The 18,597-nt window shown below is 44.5% G+C and overlaps 1 protein-coding gene across 3 annotated transcripts in view; it reads left to right on the top strand.

The window, feature by feature from the left end:
* Positions 1–5,448: 5,448 nt before the first annotated feature.
* The window catches only part of MOB2 (MOB kinase activator 2), a 166,721-nt gene continuing 153,572 nt past the window's right edge, over positions 5,449–18,597 (top strand). Inside the window, exons 1-2 of one of the 3 annotated variants that reach the window (XM_073347215.2) lie at positions 5,449–5,766; positions 8,315–8,371. In XM_073347215.2, coding sequence (XP_073203316.1) covers positions 5,750–5,766; positions 8,315–8,371 — 74 coding nt within the window. In that variant the 5' untranslated portion in view covers positions 5,449–5,749. Of the gene's footprint in view, positions 5,767–8,314; positions 8,372–18,370; positions 18,450–18,597 lie in introns of all 3 variants that reach the window. The other 2 variants (XM_073347216.2, XM_073347220.2) reach the window with 2 other exon arrangements.

Here is an 18,597-nt window from a genome sequence, read left to right as displayed (position 1 = left end):
TTTTAAGGTCAGGCTTGACAAAGCCCTGGCTGGGATGATTTAATTGGGGATCGGTCCTGCTTTGAGCAGGGGGTTGGACTAGATGACCTCCTGAGGTCCCTTCCAACCCTGATATTCTATGATTCTATGATTCTGTGAGTGGAGAGGCTCCTGAATCTGCTAAATGGCTGCAAAAACAGTGCCTGGACCAGTCCTGGAGTGTGCAAATATCCATGAAACTAATGTCCTTCATTTTATATGTGGTTAGTTAAATAGTGAACAATGTTGACATTTGAATGGTGGTCATTAGGCTTCAAAATGATTACCTTCCTTAAAATGAACAGAACGGTAACCATGCCTACGAGCTATGGTTCCAGGCTGTCTGCAGACTTGGGCAGTATCATTGCATCTGTTTTCATCTGGTTTACATTTGGAAGGTTATCTTTGCAACCAGAAGGGCTAAAGACTTCAATGTTTTAAATGAAAGATTAGATTCTGGAGCGTGAGATGCAGCTCTTAAGGAAAAGTACTAGCTTGCTGAACAACCATGAGCCAGTCCACTTCAAACCTGGTGTCCCCCTCTGCAACTCTGTGGGGATTTCTAATGCTGATCCAGGGAAATTAATTGGTTTAGTGGATGGACTCACCATGAGTTAAGGGTTTGGAGAGAGGAAACCTAGCCCCCGAAATGAATAATTTAGAGAAAGTTTTGAGAATTCTAACTAGGGTACTGGAGTAGCCCCATTACAATAGCGTCAAAGTACCTCACAGTCTGCAATGGTTTTATTCTCACAACACCCTTCTGAAGTAAGGCAGCACAACTATCCCCATTTTGCAGATGGGATCTTAGATAGAGAGACTAGAGCCCAGATTTTTAAAGGTATTTACATATTCTGGTGCTCAGTATTTATAAAGCCTAACTGCTTTAGGCAAATTTCATTTTGAAAACTTTAGGCACTTAAAAGTCTAATTTTTTTCTGAAAATGAGCTTTAGGCTCCTAACTTAGCTAGGCTTTGCAATGCTGAGCACCAGAACATCTAAATACCTTTAAAAATCTGGGCAGAATGACTTGCCCAATGTCACACAGGAAAGTCTGGTGGGAGAGCAAGGAATTTAACCCAGATGTCCTGAGTCCCAGTCCAGTGCTTTAATCACAAGCCTTTCTTTTTATACACTCTTATACCATAAAGGGGCTAATTCAGTGGCAGATTTAGAGTTAGTGGGGCCCTGTGCTCAGCTTCATTTTGGGGGCCCCTCCTTGGGACCAGCCAAGAAAAAGAACAGTCTGCCCCGTTTTTCATTCTTTTTTCTTCATCCTCCTCCTATAAGTAATAGGAAGTAAATGAAAATAAAGTGAGGTACCTTGATTGTTTTTGTAGTCTACCTTATTTTTTCACAGACCACTTGAAAATCGCTGGGGGTCTCGGTGGCCCACTTAATGATCTTTCCAAATATTGTTTGTACCGTTAGATAACGATTGTAAAGCGCTTTGGATAAGAGCACTTTATAAAAAAAAAAAAAAAGTAAAAAAGCATTGGGGTGCGGGGTCTGGCCAGGACTCAGGGCTGGGGGTGCAGGGTCTGGGAGGAAGTCAGGGTGCAGGAGCAGGCTGGGGTTGGGGTGCAGGGTCTGGCCAGGAGTTAGGGTGTGGGAGGGGGCTCAGGGCTGGGACGGGGGTTGGGATGTGGAGCGCTTATCCAGGGCAGCTCCCATTTGGTGCGAGGGGTGCAGGTGGGAATGGGGGGGGGGGTGCAGGAGCTCCCGTTTGGTGCTCAGGGTGGGGAGGATGTGGGGGGTGTGCAGGAGTCAGGGAGGGCAGGGGGCTAGGGGTGTGTGAGGAGGGTGCAGGAGTCAGGACAGGGGGCTGGGGGTGTGGGCTGGAGTCGTGGCGGTGTTCCCAGCCCCCTGCCCTGAGTGGCTCACGGCACGGGGGTGGGTGGGCTATGTGTAGGGGAAGTGTGGGGACCCTGCCTTTGCTCCACGCTGCCCCTATTCCACCCCCTTCCCCAAGGCCCCGCCCCTGCCTCCTCCCCCAAGCGTGCTGGGGCCTTGCTCCTCCCCTCCCTCCTGGAGTGACCTGAGTGCCGGCAAACAGCTGTTTGGCGGTGGGGGAAGTGCTGGGAGGGATGGGGAGGGGTGGGTGCTCTTGGGAGAGGAGGCGGAGGAGGGGGAAGCTTTGCTGCTGGTGGGTGAGGAGCCTGCAGCAGGAGCCCTGGGAGCCAGCAGGACCAAGCTTCTGCCCCTGCAGCTGCCCAGCCCTGGGGCCCCCTGCCACTGGGGGGCCATGTGCCAGGGCACCCTGTGTTTCACTGTAAATCTGCCTCTGGGCTAATTAATAAGTCTTCACTAAGAGCAGGTTAGACAAACACCTGTCAGGGATGCTCCAAGTAATATTTAGTCCTGCCTTGACTCCCTTCCAGTCCTATAATTCTATGTTCCTGTTAGTAATAAAATGTATGATGGGGCAGGACTGCTGGTAGGAGACTAGTATTTATTTGTTCATCCAGTCACCTGACATGGGTCAGGATTACAACAGCTTAATGCTCCCATCACACGGCATAAGTCAGGATCTACTGACTTGAATGGCTACTGTTACACCTGTTGCATCCGATGAAGTGAGCTGTAGTTCACGAAAGCTCATGCTCAAATACATTGGTTAGTCTCTAAGGTGCCACAAGTCCTCCTTTTCTTTTTGTGGATACAGACTAACATGGCTGCTACTCTGAAACCTGTTCCACCTGTGATATAGATAACTATTATTATGTTCTTTGTACTTGGGGAAAGTGACCTGAGACACAGAGAAGCTATATGACTCAGCTAAGATCATACACTGAGTCAGTGGCAAAACCAAGAATACAACACAGCGGTTCTAGATTAGTGGGTTCTCCTCAGCAGCTTGGAAAATCTGGCCATAGTTGTCCCAAATTTGGCATCCAATAATCAATGGATACTATTGAAAACATGAGCCCTAGTGATCTGTTTTAGGGTCACATAAAAAGTCAGAGGCAGTGCTGGGAATAGAACTCCTAGTGGTACCTTGGAGTCCTTTGTTAAAATTCTGATACCATTCTGAAGGGATGGTTTGGACGCTTTCCCTAGCCCACTCATTCTTAGACTGGCTACTGCTAATTTACTATAGCCAGAGATTATTTATTGCTGGAATTCACAGAAATTCTTCTGAAGAGAAATTTTGTGGCCTTTGGGATTGATCAGCCTGCACTAAATGACAGACCTTTAAAAAAACAAACCAACCCACAAGCCTTTCCCGATGTGGTCTTCACCTCCAACTCTTCACAATTTTTGTAGCTGAGCATTTGCAGGGCCTATTAATGCAGCCCTTGATCACACAAGCTCTTATGCCCACCACTAACTATAAGCATGTGTGTAAACATTGGACCATCATCAATATATTTTTCAGAATCCAAGTATAAATATTTAGAGCAAACACTTTTCTTTCTTGGTTTTAGGAAATGTGGAAAACAAATGAACGGATTCACCAGTCCCTCAACCGCATTTTCTTTGTGAGCACATGTAACCCAGGCCCTTAGGATGTCTCACATATTCTATGCAGTGGTTCTCAACCAGAGATCCGTGTACCCATGAGGTACACAGGGTTCTTGCAAGGGGCACATCAACTAATCTATATTTTTGCCTAGTTTTACCACAAGCTACATAAAAAGAACTAGCAAAGTCAGAATAAACTAAAATTTCATATGACTTGTTTATATTGCACGATATATTATACACTGAAATGTATGTACAATATTTATATTCCCATGAGTTATTTTCGAATTATATGGTAAAAATGAGAAAGTCAGCAATTTCTGAGTAATAGTGTAATGTGACACTTTAGATTTTTATGTCTGATTTTTGTAAGTAGTTTTTAAGTGAGGTGAAACTTGGGCATACGTAAGACAAATCAGACTCCTGAAAGGAGTAGTTTGGAAAGTTGAGAGCCACAGCTCTATAGCAGTGGTTTTCAAGTACTGGGTTGTGGAATGCAAGGCACTGGGTCACCTTGCTTAGCACTCAGGGACCATGGTGTCTGGCCAGTAAAAACTAGTAGTCCCTACCTGTTCTGACACTGCTCTGCGCCCCGGAAGTGGCGAGCAGCAGGTCCAGCTCATAGGCAGGAGGGTTACAGGGCTCCGCATGCTGCCGCTGCCCCGAGCACTGACTCTGCACTCCCATTGGCCGGGAGCTGGGGGGCGGTGCCTGTGGGCTTGCACACCACTGCCTAGGAGCCAGACCCGCTGTCCATTTCCGGGGTGCAGTGCGGTCTGTGGAGCCAGGACAGGTGGGAAGTCTGCCTCTGCATCCCGGCTGCACCGCTGACCAGGAGCCGTCAGAGGTAAACCCGCACCCCAATCCCCTGCTCCAGCCCTGAGCCCCCGACAACCCCTCATCCCTGGCTCCACCCCAGAGCCTGCAACACCAGCCCAGAGCCCTGACTCCCCTCTGACACCCCAACCCCTGCCCCAGTCCTGAGCCCCACCAAACCTGGAGCCCCCTCCTGAACCCAAAACCCCTCATCCACAACCCCACCCCAGAGCCTGCACCCCCTCTCGCATCCTAACCCCGTGGCCCAGCTTGGAGCCCCCTCCCACACCCTGAACCCCTCACCCCTCACCCCTGCACCCCAACCCTCTGCCCCAGCCCTGAGCCCCTCCCACACCCCAAACCCCTCACCCCCAGCTCTGTTGGGTCCTGGGCATCAACAATTTTTTTCAACTGGGACGCCAGAAAAAAAGTTTGAAAGCCACTACTCTGTAGGAAGTGCATGCAGCCTCTTCTTAGGGGGCAAGGCCATGCCCCCTTAGCCAGAACTCAAGAGTCCTAGCTCCCCGCACTGGGTTTGAGCAGCTAGGCCACAGTGCCGTCTACTAACAATAGATAACTAACAATATAACTATCGTTAATATTAAAACACCCATAAGGGATGGCAAATAATTAAATACATAATAATACCCAGTTCTTAGCTATGCTAATCTCCTAACGGGCAGATCAGTAATAAAGTAAAACCCCGTCACAGCGATGGCCCCATGCAATTATTAAACAGGAAGCCAAAGGAATAACAAAAACAATGAGAAAAGGAGGACTTGCGGCACCTTAGAGATTAACCAATTTATTTGGGCATCAGCTTTCGCGGGCTGCAGCCCACTTCACGGGATGCGCGCACGGGGAGTCCGATCGGCTACTCTTTAAGGTGCCGCCGGACTCCTCATTGTTTTTGTGGATACAGACTAACACGGCTACCCCTCTGATAGGTGGACTAACAGTCACTCAGCGGCCCCGATCCGGGGGGGGCCCCTGGTGGCAGAGGAGACACCCTGCCTGGTGCGCTCCGCCCAGCAGGGGCTCCACGTGGCCCCAGCCTGCGCGCCGGACTACATTTCCCATGGTGCCCCGGGTGGGGAAGGGGGAACACTTCCGGGTTAGCAGTAGCAGGGGGCGGGGGCCTGTGTGTTTACTTCCGGCCTCCCTGGGAGTGTGTCTGAGGCTAAGGGGACCCGGCGCAGCCTGGGGGCAGGAGCGTGAGCCCGGCCGAGCCGCCCGCCCGCCGCCGGGGGGGCGAGGGGGAGGGGCTAGGTGGGGGCGGGCGCCAGCGCCAGCCCCGCCGCCGGGGGCCGGGCGGCCCCATGCGCAGCCCCAGAGGCCGGAGCGGGTGGTGAGCTCGGGCAGGACGCAGGAGCCCGCCCCGGCTCCTCCCCGGCCCCGCGCCCAGCGGGCGGCGCAGCAGCGGAGCAGGAGCGAGCACCCGGGAGAGCCATGGACTGGCTTATGGGGTGAGTGGCGCGGGGGGCTGGGGTCGCGGGGGTGCAGCTGGGGGGGTCGCGGGGGTACAGGTAGAGCGGGGGGCTGGGAGCCTGGGGGGGTCGCGGGGGTACAGGTAGAGCGGGGGGGGCCTGGGAGCCTGGGGGGGTTTGGGGGGTACAGGTAGCGGGGGGGCTGGGAGCCTGGGGGGGGCTGAGGGGGTACAGGTAGAGCAGGGGGGCTGGGAGCCTTGGGGGGTACAGGTAGGGGGGGCTGGGAGCCTGGGGGGGGCTGAGGGGGTACAGGTAGAGCTTGGGGCTGCTGGCCTGGGTCTGGGGGGAGGCTGGGGTGGGGGGCACGGCTGGAGGGTGCAGCTGGAGGGTGCTGGGTGTGAAGCGCAGGTGGCCCTAGGCGGAGAATCCTCTTGCTCTGTCCAGTGGAGGCAAGCTCTGGTGTCAGCAGCCCAGGGGTGGGTCCCTTGCAGGTTTCTCCTCAACTCGTCTGGCTTGCGAGGGGCAGGGTGTGTGTGGAGCGGCCTGGGGATTTCTTGCCTATCTGTGAATGCAGGTGATGCTAAGAGTGGCAAGGAGTTTTCCTTCTTATCTGGGGTCAGGAGGTGCCTCTAAGCAGCTGGTGGCCACCCGCTGGTCCCTGAGTGGCAAGGAATACACTGACATGGGGTAGCTTCAGGTGACATGGGGACCCCGTGGCCTAGTTTGAGATACATAGGGAGACCAGGGGACACGAAAAACACAGGAATTAGCGAAAAACCTCAGAGTGAAAAGCCTTTTCACTTCCCCCTGAGCTATGTGGTGCCGTCTGATAGTGGCCATAAAATTTAATGCATTATAGAGACTGTTGGTTACACCTCAAAGGTGGCAGTTGGTGAACAGAGGGGAGCATACTGGGGTGGTAAGGGACTCTATCCTGCTGAGAAGCATGGGCTCCCCAGGTTGGGAAGCATGAGAAACAGTGAAATAGCATGGGACTCCTCTTCCTGCTAAGGGACAAGGGAAATACATGACTAATCAATTGTTCAGGGCTGAAAAGACAGTAAGTGTGGTCTCCAGCAGTGACATTGAGAGGAGAAATACCATATTAGAATGTGCTTATAGGGTTACACAGTATCAAGCTTGTAAAATGTTTGGGGTTATATTTGGGTACCTTGTCTATTGATTGCTATGTGGCGATTGGCTGTTGACTGGTTTACAGGGTAGGAGAGATGCAGAAAAGAACTTTCTCTGTTCTGCAAATTAATCTGTATAAGAGCAACTAATTTCTTTCCTTTTTTGGATATAAAAAAGGCAGGCATTGCATGTCTCAATACATTTCTATCAGTGTAGTGAGACTGCTATTTCTGCAGCAGAAGTTTAGTTCTGACCTAGGAGTTTGCCAAGATCTGATCTGAATGGCTTGCTGGGGAGTGGAGGAAGACAACTCAGCAGAGATTAAAACCAAATCACTGCTGTGCCAGAGGACTTGGATAGCATGGGATTAATAGTGCTAATTACACAGAGACAGAAGGTAGAAAGCGATTTGCTGCTGGTTTTATGTTTAAAAATCTTAGCAAGAGAGACACCTGTACAGTAGAATGGAGTGACCTGATATATTATCAATGTCCCAGAGAAAGAGATTTGATAGCTTATTGCAAGAATTTTGCTGATGACCTGTACTCATGTGAACTGAATAACTGTGGATCAGAATCAGGTGGGCGGCAAATTTATGATTCCGTGACCCTTGGTCTTAAGTTAGTTGGTTTTGTACAGTAGTTTGATCCTTAGTGTGATGTTTTACTATCTGTGTTACATCCTCCGTAGTATGACAGCACTGGAAAATGGGATCACAGCCTATCTGTGTTGCTAGGTCAGATAGTATGTTTTTTACATGGAAAAACTACCCAGTTCCACTTCTTCTTTTTCTGAAACTGAAGTAACTGGATAGTTGGTAAACTGACAGCATTTGTCTGCTCTGCTCTTTTATTAAGAAGACAGATTTCTTTGGACTGGATATGTCCAACTCTAGATCCAATTGTCAAGACTTCTATAACTAGTATTAACTCTAATGTTGACTAATAAGCTAATGGGCATGGACTCCTGCACATTTTCTGGGTAGATTGTTAGTATGGCTTTCCTACAACAAATTGATTAATAGAAGTATAGTGTTTGAGACATGCAAGGCCTTTTTGTGTGATATGCATTGGAAAGCTGGCATCATGCAGGTTAGAAGGAAATACTGTTATTAGTTACTAATAATGAAGATGTTGGTCTAATTGGGTTTCTTTTGATTGTGTTTTTAGCAACTACTAGGCAACTAGAGCCTACCATATTTGCTTTATATAAACAAATCTAAAAGAAACTTGAGTATTGTTGTGGAGAGTTAAGTGAAAGGATGCTTCATTTAAAAAAAAGAAGAAAAAGCGTATCCCAGTACTTAAACAGAAGACTTAGACGGCTTAAGATGGTTCTTTCACTCCCATTTTGTACAAACTATTATCATAAACTAGCCAAGAACCAAACTTTGTGATGTTACTAGACTTTCATTGTATTAGAATGTAAATTTTCTCATCATTCATGTTTTTAGGCTTGTTGGAAGTTTGCTATGTATTACTGCTGCCACTGTACATGTAATCTTTCCAAGGTGGGTGAACTCAAGTTGGAGTGGAGAACGTCTCTTTGCCTACATTAATTTTCATTGATCTTGGCTTGTCTGTGGATTACGTTTGTTCTTTGCTGTTACCTGATACTTCTGTTAATGTCCAAACTTTGTGTACATTGCAGTCTTTTGCATTGTCACAGGGTGTGTCTTCACAGCACAGTAAGATCAAATTATAACTCGAATATTACCCCTAACTTGACCCCTTTGATCACACACAAATCTATAGTTTGAGAAAACTGCTTTAAGCTCAAGGTAGCTAGCCAGTGGAGGGACTGAAGCTGAGTGCTGCTGAAGCTTGAACTAGGAACGCAGTGGGGATGCAATAACTTGAGTTACAACATGTCATCAGAAGATAGTCTTGTCATTCTATGCTGCTAATCAAATCACTGTGTATAACTCACGTTGTTTGGAAATGTGGTTACTCTCACTCGAGCTATGTTAGCTTCAATGCCCCTAATCTAAGTGTGCTAATTTGAGCTACCTGTACTCTGGAGACACATTCATTCTTTCTTTCAAAGTTTGTAGAAGTTTTGTGTGGACTTTGTGGGTAATAAGGGGAAGGAAAACGGTGGGTATGTGGGGGAGAGAGGAGAAGACAACAACCTCTTAGGGTTTGTCTATACAAACTCTGCAGAGGCACTGCTGCAGTGCTTCAGTGAAGACACTATCTATGCCACTATCTATGGAGGGGTTCTTTTGTCAGTGTAGGTACTCCACCTTCCTCAGAGGCGTTAACTAAGTTGAGGGGGGGAAAATGACCTAGTGCTGTCTTTGCTGGGTGGTAGGTTGGTTTAACTGCATTGTTCAGGGGTGTGGATTTTTCACGCCCCCTGAGCAAGGTAGTTCTACTGACTCAATTTCCTAGTGTAGACCAGGCCTCAATCTGTCCAACTGGGTGTTTCTGTCAGCAGCACTGTGTGTGTGTCTAAGTGAAATTATTCCTCGGGTTACTGAAAAAGAAACTTATGGTATTCAGTTTATTACGGCAGAGCTTTGAATAAATGTCAGTCTGCCTTATCTTCAACTAAAACTGCAATTGTTTCCAATCTCTTGTAAGGGAAAGGAGGAGCTGCAGAAAAACCTGCACAAAGAGGGAAGAACAAAACGTTGCACTTTGGAATACCACAGTTTTTTTTAATGAATTTCCTCTCTCACTTCTGCATATTAAGCTGCATCAGCCTGTTTTCTGATGTCCCTGTGTATCAATGAGACTAATATGGAAAGAGTACAATTCTTTCTTAATCAACTCTGAATACTGTGTCAAATGTGTTAGTACTCCCAAGAATGTTTTTCCTCGTGTTATCAATCATATTTTTTCTTGAATGCTCTGGACTGGAAAGCGCTCTACATGTTAAACTTTGTATCGTTATAGAAACTGGCTTTCAAAGGCAAATGAAAATTCTTTGTTTAAAATATAAACTAGGCAGCAACAGCAGCTAACCATGTTCTAGCTTCCCACTATTCCAGCTCATCTCACATTTATTGCACTTAGACCTCTTTATTCCTTAAAAGTCCTGTACAGTTGAGTGTTGTGTTGGGAAGTGGGGGAAGGGGAAGTTCTAATCATCCTACAGAGGGCAGCAGCCTAAGTGTCTCAGATTGCCACAGAGCACTTAATACAGAAATAGAAACTGGAGCCTATAAACAATGATGAATTTGTCAAAGAATAGGTAAATAACAGTAAGCTTGGCTGGCCACACACCAGAGTGTCACTGTGATCAGTTTGGTTAATTGTTGTTCTCTCAGATGCCTTAAAACTGTTGGAAGTTCTAGGGGAGAAAGCTGCATAACTGAGCTATTGGCATACATACAATCACATGTTAGTTTAAGACCCAAATAAATCTTAAGTCTCTCCTTTCCCTTGGAAAATGTCTTATCTTTCTCCTGAACATTGCCGTAACAAAGTTACTGATTGAAGGGTGTGTTCTCTTTGGTATATATGTGTAACTCCTATTAGTTACAATGGGAGTTGTGTCTGGAAAGAATAGAACAATAAGTTGTGCAATATCTTGGATCTTTATAAATAGAAGAGAGAAAGCTAAAAGTATTCCCATTGTACATAGAAAATATGTACCATGGCTTTGATTGGAGACCACAGATGCTTGGATGGTGGTGTTCACTGACATCTGACAGGAATCTAGGCTATACACTTAGTATTTCATTTTGAAAGAGGATTGATTTGCTGTTAAAGGTTTTCGGCTCTATTTGTAACACTAAATTTAAAGTAGCAACAAAGACAGATATTGTTCCTTTAGTTATGAAACCTTTTTAATTTGAATTTAAAACTCTTAATTGTAAAGGACAAAACCTTTTTTGAAAATGAAGTTGTAAATCTCACAAGCCTTGATTTCTCTTTTAAATACGGGGTTCTGATACATAAATTGTAACATCTATGCCATCCAAAGAATGACTTTGAATATGCAGAGCAGCTTTATGTTACGTAGATATTTAAAAAGAAAAATCAGTTTGCCAGCAAACTACCTGTTAACAACCAGCTACTGCTTTATGGAAGGACTGAGGTGGAGGGAAGAAAAATGAGTGAAAATTTTTTAATTAAAAAGAACGTCTTTGTATTGCACTAAGCGATAATGTTTTCTTGACTAATTTTTCTTTGTGCTGTCATCTTTTACCACGTGAAAGACCTTGCAACCTAAGTCAATTTGCCGCAATCAAATGCTGTTCTTAGACTTGTGTGGCTATTGTTGTCTGTTGACCATGTATCCGTATTCCATCCACAGTAGAGAATTGTGGCATTCCCGGTACCAGTGTGGTCCTTTGGAATGCTGGTAAAATGCGGAGTCCCAATACTGTGTCCAGATGTTTCACAAGGTATTTCCAGTACCGATAAGATTGTAGGACCTCTGAATAAGTCTTAATGCATTTGTCCAGACTGCTTCAGTTGGAGCTGTTTCAATGCAAGCATGATAGCATTGTAGCTACGATGCTTCCTTTGATATTCCCACCAAGCTGTCACAACTTCTTCCCACCAATTCCTGGATCTATACAGGATAGGTGATACTAACCTGGTCTTGCTTTTGCTCTTACTCCTACTCTCTACCCCTTGCTTCTCTCCCAGGGAGGAATGCAGCACACAACAGCTTATTAAAAGTAACTATTTAGTTGTGCGATTTTTATTCTACAGTAAATATTATTCAGTACAACTTTACAATAATAATTTTTGGGCCATGGATCTTTAGCTCGTGGAAAAAATACATATGTACACATGCTAATTTTATAGCAACAAATGAATGCGTGCCTTACTGTGGGTTGAAATGGCATGGCAGTGAAGCGGCTGCCTCAGCAGTATCTCCCAGACCTATAATATCTGAGGAGGGCACTGTATGCCCTGGTTTAAATTCTCGCTCATACATATCCATGGTATTTCAGTAGCCACTACTCAGACCTCTCTCCCCTAGTACTTTCCCCAGGAGATGGACATTATTAGATGTGCTGTGGGAGTGAAGAATTTTTAGGCAGCTTGGAGGGCTGTCCTCCCTTCACTCGTGTATCTGACTTTTAGAGGTGATAAGAAGAAATAGTTCACCAAAATATGGAAAAGTTAGAGACTATAAACCAAGCCCCTTATCTAAAGAGTATTGGTACATGAAGTCAGCAATGCTCATATAAGACACCAGGTACAGTTTACCTAAGCACTCTGTGACCAACTCGTGGCCTTCTGTGTTTTGAATGTAATTGAGGGAAAAGCCCTTGCCCTTCATGGTACATTCACAGTGGGGAGAGCTATTGGACATTATCATTTGGTTACTTCATTGGTTTAATCCAACATAACTTTAACACCTCTCTTTCTCTAAATCTCACATGCAACTGTATAAAAATTATATATGTACAGTCATATGTATACACAGTACATACAGTTCCCTGCCTAGCACACACCTGCTACCACAAATACCTATTCCTGGAATTATGGGATAAGTAGCACAATGCACAGGTTGGTGCAAGTGCTGTGTGTGGACACAGTGTATTAGTGCACACAAACAACTGTTTAGTGTGGACACTAATCCATCTGAAGAAGAATCAGTCAAAGAGAATCTCAGCTGCAATGGTCAACGTTGTGCAGAGATCTAGTCCTCTAGTGTAGAAGGGTTCCATGATCTTACCTTTACCTGGATAAGGTCAATGTATTTTAAGTTAAAATGAAGTGGCGAACCTTCCCGTCCACCAGCAGGCTTCTGACCGACTTTCTCTTCCTTCTTCAGGCCACTATGTAGAAAGCTAGAACATCCTGTGAGTTGTAAAGTTGTGGAGTGGTAGCATTGCTGCTTTGTAGATTGTGAAGCTAGTTAACAAAACCAGAATTGCATACTACTAACTATAGCACTGTTAGAAGACTTATGAGAATGCAGGAGTTCTTTATTAGAAAGCTGTGTATTCTTGAGGTAATGTCTAGTTGAAAATGAACTTCATCAGCATATGCAGACTACTATTATGGGGAGAGGTCTTAACACTGAGCTACTTTTTAAATAGCTAATAACTAGAGACTAAAGGTATACAAAGAACACTTAAATTGTAACACTTCTACCTACATCTGACTTTACAAGCCAATAAGAATCAAATATGCTAGTTTTCAGCTGTGCTAGATTTAATTTTGGGCTTGTCTACGCTACCCACTGCATTGGCAGGCAGTGATCGATCCAGTGGGGGTCAATTTATTGCGTCTTGTATAGATGCGATAAATTGACCACTGAGTGCTCTCCTGTCGACTCTGGTACTCCACCAGAATGAGGAGCACAAGCGGAGTCGACGGGAGAGCGTCAGCTGTCGACTTACCGCAGTGAAGATACCGCAGTAAGTAGATCTAAGTATGTCGACTTCAGCTACAGTATTCACGTTGCATATCTTAAATCGACCCCACGTGGTAGTGTAGACAAGCCCTTTGGCTGTGCTTGGACAGTATAAATTAAATGTAAGGAAATCAGCATATAGCTAGGAACAGTGAAGAAGTATGTGGTATGCTTTGTGTTCAGGTTGGCTGCTCCCCAGTACAGTTGAACAGATTAAGGTTAAAAGCAGTATACTCCTGGCCTGTGCAGAACAGGCATTTGTGTAAGGAAGTATTTTAATTTTGGGGATTCCTTGAAATTAACTAATTACAACAGAATGCCCTACCCCCAAAATATGGATTAAAATAAAAAATTACATTTCTACCCTCAGTTCTGTACACTGCAGTACCAGCATTTCCATCAGCTGACGTTAAAAAGGAGGCTGACTTGTTTCCCCTCATTCCCCTTCTGCTTTTATAAGGTGATATTTTTCTCTCCCCCCCCCCCCCCCCACCATGGAGCTTTGCTAGGACCTCTCTCAGATGCACGAATATATGCTCATTTTGATTTTTAGCTGACCTCACAACAGGTGTTTCCCTTTTGTATAATCTTTGCAAAATCAGGGTTTCATGAGCTGTTTTCCCTATTTGGAGAGAGTTGAAAAGAGACTCATAAAACACAGACCTCCATGGTCCTATCAAAGAGTCAAATGTTCCTCATTCACTTCCCTTTCACACATATAATACCCAAGGACATGTTAAATCTATGCTCTTTGAACCCAAATAAAATTTGTACATGTCATTGGACACTCTTAATATCTCTAGACTCTATTAAAGTGAAACTAAATATAGTTTTGCTTGAAAGAAACAGATAATAGAACCGAAAGTTTATCAAGACTGTCACAATGGGATTTTGCATCTCTTCTGGCGGGTGAAGGCATGGGAAAGAGACTAATAATTCAGCTGCTGCTGCTGCTTCTTTCGTATGGCTTCGGTAGATAGCAACCATTACAAATTTATATCTAGATTTGATAGCTATCACATTCACCAGCTCACTGCTGTGGCAATGTCCTTCAGACCCCTAGTGAAATAACTCAGATATGAGGTGCTCCATCGTTTGTGCCTGGTGACCACAGTCATATACAAGTGTTTGCCTCATTTTCCATTTAAACAGGGTTTGTCCACATCTCCCATAAGATGCAATCTACACCAGTCCTTCCGACATAAAGCAAAACCAGCGGTTCCTCGGCTGGTTCAACGACAAGCTGTTTGTTTTGAGCAGTCGAAATGCTCCATGTGGCTCTCCATAGAGCCTCAGCATTGAAGTTGAGTGTAAGGGCCTTGATGCAGTTCCATAAAGGGTTGTGGGATTTTAATCTTTACTTCGGCGGGTTCTGCAGGTGATGCATTGTGCAATGGGATCCTCATGTTTGCCCTGACATGGCTGAGAAAGCAAAATGTCTGGGCAGCTTTTCTAATCTGTGGAGACTGGATGTGCGATAGAACTGGGAGCCAGATATGAGCATTCCTGACACTATGCACATGCCATTGTTGAGTTGAGTATCAAGGAGTTGTGTGACTGCTGTGAGACCACACTTGTGCACAGTATTCAGCCGCAGAATATATACTTCAGGTTTGTAGGGCCTGTGGACTGAAGCCCCATGCTGTTCCGGCCAGTTTCCTGATAAGCGTGACATGAGACCTGATCTTATTGCTGTGTTCACGAGGTGTTGTCGAAAGGTCAAACTTTGGTTCAGTATAATGTCAGGATACTTTGGGTTAGCATCATGGCTGACACTCTCACCACAGAACTGCACATTGAGTTTGGTATTCGCTTTCCATCTGAACAATAAAATGGCTGTCACCATGGTTTTTTTTCCCCCCCCTAAGTTTCCAATGTTGGAAATAATTAGCCATTATGCTAAGATCTTGGGTTAGGATGCAGTTTGATGGTATCAAGGCCATTCAGTAATTACAATACTAGGGAGATCAGGAAAAGCTTGGTGTCCTCTACTATGCTTCTGAGACATTAATGACTTTGCATGCTGTGTTGAGCTTCGGTTATTGATGAATTGTTTCCTCCTCTTGTCACTGCAGCTGTAGTACTCTGCACGTAAGTGAATTAAGGCTTCCTGTAAAGAGAGTCAGATGTGTCTGAAGCTGTTTTTGCTTTTTTCCTACCCAGTACTGCTTGTATCCAGCCATACTTGGCCCTCCTTTAAGTTTTTCTTTCCTGTTCTCTTTCTGTAGAGGGCACAGCACAGGGATGCTCATTCCTACAAAACATTTAGAGAAGCATGTGAATATGTAAACAGATATCCTTAAAATTGAATTAAATGTACTTGAGGGGGAACTGCGCTTTTCATGCACTCAGAGTTCATACTTTGATCCACCCTGTATCTGTTAAAGTGGGGTTTTTTATTCAAATTCTTTCCTAACTCAATGCTGCAGGGTGTAAATCTGGGATGACTGTGGCCCTCAGTAAATATTGAAAACGCTTACTGTCTCTTGATCCCCTTTTTTCCTGAATCCTTTTTCTGAATAACATGACATATTTTCATCATACTAATGAGGCATTTTAAGATATTTGAATTTAAGCAGAAATTAAGTTCTGTCTTCAGTCTACTGGCTATGTGTTTACTATAAAACCCCTATTCCTAGAACTGTTCTGACATCAGTAGTAGTGCATAAACAGAGCCACTATCACTTAAGTTCCTTTTAAGCATGAACTATATTTCCACTAACTGATAAGTAACTCTGGGGAAAAAAATCTTTCAAGTTCCATCTGGGTGTCATATACAATGACAAGTAAATAAACTCTTAAAAAGCAGTTGGCAATGTTTTCCTCTGACTGAGAGCAGAGTATGAGGAAGCAGGTACTTGTTAATTTAAGTTTAGATCCCACAAATTACCTCCCGAGACACAGACCTTCAGTGGGTACACCTGGGAAGATTCATTACTAGGCTGTAACTCTTGATGACTTCCACTTGCCCATTTCCATAGCATCTGGGCATATGGCAAATATTAGAAGCAAGTCATGCATTATATTAAGCTGTTTGCAATGAACAGTACAAACAGTTAACACATTGAAACAAAGTGTACTGAGCTGATTCTCTTTTCTGGTTGCCCAATCCTGTATCTTTTCTATTAGCTTAGTGGGCTACTGGAGAGAGCCCCTGACTAGCCAAGAACAAGTATTATTGGGGGGAGGCTAGTTACCTCACAGTAGATAATAAAGAGATGGCCTCAAGTCTTTGTTGTTATAATCATTCTGTGGCAAAACAGTAAATGTGATAACTAACTGGATGTTTGTCATGAGAGTAATTAAAAATTTATAAATGGATCTAAAGGAAGTTTTGCCTAGCGAAAACAGGTGTGTAATGAATCTGGGGGGAAATGAAGGTTTGGGAGCTTTTGATTGAATGCAGCAATCCTGCCCAGGACAAGTTTCAGGAAGCGGCAGTTTGGATCAGCTCACGTTTTGGTTGTCTGCGTGGCTTTGCACTATGGGAAGCTTGTGGCATCATTCACTGACAGTCTGTGTACAAGAATCATTAGGTGCCCATTGACGTTGAGATTGTGGGATTTTTAAACAGCTGCATTAAGCAAATCTGAACTCTCCTTTGCCAGGTCTGCGTATACTGCGACTGTTGTTGATCAAAGGAAAAATTTTAATCCAGGTCTCAAAGTGATATGCTAGTGAAGTAAACTAATGTATTACTGTGTATCCTTTTCTGCAGTGCACTGTTTCCGCTCCCTAGTTAACAAGATGAGGAGACTGTGAAGCTTGTTTACTGAATGCAGTTTTTAAACATCCTTGTTAGTAGTATTCCACCCACTTTATTCTGGAATACAAAAAGCTGAGGCTGATTCTCTTGCCATAGCAAGCTCTGTAAGGAAGGCATGTGATGCCTTGGCAGTGACGCATTGGTTTTAGTACTGTTGAGGATTGTTAAATCAGTGAGCCACACGAGCTCTCCCTAGTGAATGAAGAATAAACTTGGTCTTATTAAATGTTCCTGCCAGAGATTGTTCACACGTTTTGGGCAATTGGACTCCTAGAAGTTTCCCCATTCTTGAGACAGCTTCTTCTGCAGGAGTTCTAAATTGCCTCACTTCAGAGTTACACTTGTCATTTTGACCTTTAACCATTCAATAGCAGCACAGAAAGAGTTTTAAAAAAGACCTTGGTTGGTTGGTTTTTGTTGTTTTTTTTTTAAGGAATTAAAAGCAGTTTGGCTGCTGAAGGCAAGCTCTCAGAGGGGAGAGAATCTAGTCAGGGCAACAGTTCTTCACACAACCTGTAAAGCTGGATATTTGGCTCCTGTGTCAGAGGGGAGGTCAGTGGCAATGGAAATAGGACAGTGGGCATTTCTCCATTATGCTCCGCTTACTATTAAACAGATTATATGAATTCAAGTTTCAGCTAAATGCTTGCTTCTCTTCACAGTATGGAAGCACAATAGCAAGATCAAAAGAAATGGGTAAAGAGGGAAGAGTCTGAAATGAATTTTGGAGGCTAGTCTGTGCTCCAGCTTACTGTTACCATAAGACAAGAACAATGGGGCAGTTGATTAAATAAAAGGATCTGCAAGGATGTAACACTAATGAAACACAGTACTTAATAAACCTGTGGAACTGAAAGTTGTATAATACCACTAAAGCAACTTGCTTAGTATAATTCTGTAAAGATTAGATCATATTAACCAGAGTGTTCTCTGCATTTGTGCTAGCTACGATAAAAATGGCAAGTGTTTTCTGTCCTCGTGTGTCAAGGCATAAGCTGATCAGCCAGAGCCAGCAAGAAACTTTCCCCTACAGAGGTTTATGCTACCTTCTGAATCAATACATCATTGCAGTTGTCAGAGGCAGGATATTGGACTCGGTGGACCGTTGGTCTTTTTCAGTATGTCTGGACCTATGTTTCAGACATCTCTCTAAAATATATTGAAATAGCCTTTCTTCCTATTTGAGAATAGCCTCTCCTCCAGTTTAGCTGCAAGCTGAAATATTTTTACTACTTTTACAGTAGTATTAAGTGCACTAGTTCATTAACTTATTATCTGGAAGTTTTAAAAAATGGCAATTTCATGTATCATGTTTCTTGGTGCTGTCTATGACTCTCCGAGCATTTGCGCTTCTTTGAGGTCTTCGTACTGCAGGCTTAAGAAACAATTATCCCTCCTTCCATGCTTTTTCAGATCATGTGAACTTCTGACAGTGTCCCTACTATGGAGCTATGGGTCAGGTCTCCTGTTATGTTTCATCCCCACCCATGTTGTAAGTAAGGTAAATTACAGTATCTTAGTCTATAAAGATGCCAGGATAAGTCTGTGCTCCTGATATTTACTGGTCCCCAAAGTTGTCAGAACTTTGAGACCTTGTCTGTCAGTGAGCATATGTTAAAACTTGTAATGATTCCCTGATA

This window comes from Lepidochelys kempii, chromosome 6 (assembly GCF_965140285.1).
Source record: "Lepidochelys kempii isolate rLepKem1 chromosome 6, rLepKem1.hap1, whole genome shotgun sequence".
NCBI classification, from domain to species: Eukaryota; Metazoa; Chordata; order Testudines; family Cheloniidae; genus Lepidochelys; species Lepidochelys kempii.
This window is presented reverse-complemented; position numbering and strand designations above follow the sequence as displayed.